At 47.7% G+C, this 2,821-nt stretch overlaps 2 protein-coding genes across 2 annotated transcripts; both read right to left on the reverse strand.

Annotated features, from left to right (window-relative positions):
- Nucleotides 1-18: 18 nt before the first annotated feature.
- MAA_11794 (Integrase, catalytic core) lies at nt 19-1,415 on the reverse strand (the record flags this gene model as incomplete). The annotated part of the gene is made up of 2 exons (XM_011412982.1): nt 19-27; nt 57-1,415. The coding sequence occupies 2 exons, from the start codon at nt 1,413-1,415 to the stop codon at nt 19-21; spliced, it is 1,368 nt and encodes a 455-aa protein (XP_011411284.1).
- A 708-nt stretch (nt 1,416-2,123) lies between these two features.
- MAA_10345 (Peptidase cysteine/serine, trypsin-like protein) lies at nt 2,124-2,780 on the reverse strand (the record flags this gene model as incomplete). Its single annotated transcript, XM_007828343.2, has 1 exon — nt 2,124-2,780. The coding sequence occupies one exon, from the start codon at nt 2,778-2,780 to the stop codon at nt 2,124-2,126; it is 657 nt and encodes a 218-aa protein (XP_007826534.2).
- Between the last annotated feature and the right edge of the window lie 41 nt (nt 2,781-2,821).

Raw genomic sequence — 2,821 nt, forward strand, 5'->3', positions numbered from 1 at the left:
GTAAATACCCACATGCAGCTAAGAACCCTTTGACCTCTAGGTCTTGACCAAGGAACCTCAACAAAAGAATCCATCTGGCCATGTGACGCAAGGTGCTCTTGCTGCGCCTTGATAAATTGGTCCTTGAATGGGTGACTTTCAAGGTCTTTCATGGTCTTTGGAGCATCTGGCAGGTCTCTCTTATGCGGTCGAAACTTAATCCCAGCGTTAAATGCACCATGAACTGCTGTCTCAATTCGAATCGGATGGAATTCGTGGAATCGGTAGTTGGCACTGATCTGCTGCACCTTGTTATCGCAGCAGTTTGAGTTGTGGCCTTCATCCACCCCCTCAGGATGATCGGGTCGGTGACGGATTGGAAGGCTGGCTGTGAATATGGCCTCCGGACTCTCTTCAAGCTCCGGGTCTGTCAGTGGCGGCGTAGGGTACCCTAGCTCGTCTGACCTTTCACATGTATCTTCATTGTCCTCACCGTCCGGTTCATCCTGCATGCTTGTATCCACGACGATCTCATCCAGGATATCTTCTTCATCTGATTCGTCAGAATGATTGAATGCTTCTTCTTCTTCGAGCATAGATTCCATAACCTGCTGCTCTTCTGGGATTTCAATATCTTCCAGCAGCTGACTTATGGTTTGTCGTAGTTCGGGCTGAGCTATCTTGTTCTCAAAGAAACTAGACTCATTGAAGACAACATCCCGAGTTAAGATAACCTTATTATTGTGTGGAACCCATATCTTGTAGATATTTGATGATTGGTAACCCACGAGATACCCGATATGTGCTCTTGGTTCAAGCTTTTGTTTTCTCTGAAGCTTGAGTTGAGCGTCTGCTGTCATCGCAAAAGCCTTACAACCATAAGCCTTCAAATGACTAATTATTGGTTGCTTCTTGAAAACGCTTTCGAATGGGCTATTCCATTTATTTCGTTCAAGAGGTGTGCGATTGCGTAGATAACAAGCAGCCTCCACAATGTCGTTCCACAGGTTGTGTGGCAGATGTGCAGCTATGCGCATTGTTCGGGCTTTTTCCATGACTGCACCCCCTGATCTCTCGGCCCCTCCATTTTGGGCTTGAGTGTTTGGGGCTGATCTTTTGGCTTGAATAGATCGAAGTTTCAGTTCCTTTCGGACTTCCTTGCTGAATAGTTCGCCATCTGATCGTATAGTTTTTGGCTTAAAACTGTACTGAGCATCTATCCAGTTGAAGAAGTCTCGCAGGATTCTTCGGTTTTCTTTGCCTAAGCCATGGCTCTTCAGAAAATAAGGAAAAACAAGACCTGAATATGCGTCCGTGATAAACATAACTCGGACATAGCCTTGGTAATCTTCCGTAAGATCGGTCCAATCAACCCAGACTTCCTCAAATGGGTTGCTCGGTCTGATTGGCTGCCTCCGGGATATCTGCCGGTGCATCTTGCCTCGGCCACAGTGGTCACATTCCACAGTTTTCGGCCCTTTAAGCCTCACCCCAAGGCATTTCTTTCCTAACTGCTCAATGGTCTTTGGGCTAGGATGACCCAGTCGGTTGTGCCACAACGTTCCATCCGCAGCAGATTCTGCTCTTGGGTCTTGGCTGGTCCTTCTTCTCCTTCTGGCCATATAGGCGGCTGCTGCCTGTAAGCTAGCTTCGGTTGTCTCCCGATACTCGAGAACCCATTGTTTGTAGTATCTCTGAACTATACAAATTAATGTTCCAGATTTATGGATTAGCCGTGTTGGAGTCGATATTGTATCCCAACGGATGCCTCGATCATAAAGACACTGGAATGATACAACATTGACAGCAAATGTAGGGCAAAATGCAGCATCCTTAATTCGCAAAATCCCAATCGATCCGTCCGGTTTTATGACTGGGACATCAACCCGGCCATAACCTTCGATTTTGACTTCTGAGTCTCCGGCAACGAGGTAGTGTTCTTCTCCTGCCCTTGGCTTCCGTATTGACTTAAACCTAGCAAGTTCGTTGGATATATCCAATGAAGCTCCAGAATCAAGAATGGTTGACGATCGCAAGGGATACTGGTCAGCTTGCAGACAGGTGCCTAAACATGTCGGGAACGCAGCCCCTTGTGACAATGCTTGACCAACGATTCGTCGCTCCAGGCTTGACTCGGCTGATTGTCACTGGAATGAAACTTCTTTCTTTTCCTCTTCCTGCTGTTTCTGGTCTTTCTGCGCTGCTTTTCGAAGCTCAGCTACTTTGGCTTTTAGTTCTGGATCGGCAGCCAAGACTTTCCTCACAAGCCCCTCTAGGCGGTGATTCGCAGGTACTCCTTCAGGCCGAAGTTCCGGGATAGCTGACCAACAGGAACTAAGATCATGTCGCGGCTGGCCACAAGCTTCACAGCTCAGTTCTTGTCGCTTGTTGCTATCCTGCTGGTTGTCTGATCGCACTCTTTTGCGATCTGATCGGGATTGGCTTGCTCTTCCATTCTGATTACTCTTTCTGGTATCAGCCTGGAACGCTGTTCCTCGTCTGGAGGAGGATCTCTCTGGTTGTGCTGGAAGTGCTGAGCTGGCCCAGGTCCGTAACTTGACAGCTACGCTTCCAATCGACCATTCCTTGCTCGCATCCGTAGCGTTGGGAGGGGTGTGGATCAGAGCCCCTTGAATTGCTATTGCTGCCTCTCGTAGTCTGGCATGGTCGCTAAGATCGTTGAGCTGTAATAACTGTTGTACTCCTTGCTCAACAGCCTGATTGTAATCTTTTGTCTTTAAAACAAGTGATTCTTCAGCTTGTCTGCAATTATCAGTGAAGTTGCCGTTATGTTTGGCCATAAGGCGAGCGATGTCGAATAGTGTTGCGATTGAACTTGCTT

Source organism: Metarhizium robertsii (genome assembly GCF_000187425.2).
Source record: "Metarhizium robertsii ARSEF 23 chromosome Unknown MAA_Scf_31, whole genome shotgun sequence".
NCBI classification, from domain to species: domain Eukaryota; kingdom Fungi; phylum Ascomycota; class Sordariomycetes; order Hypocreales; family Clavicipitaceae; genus Metarhizium; species Metarhizium robertsii.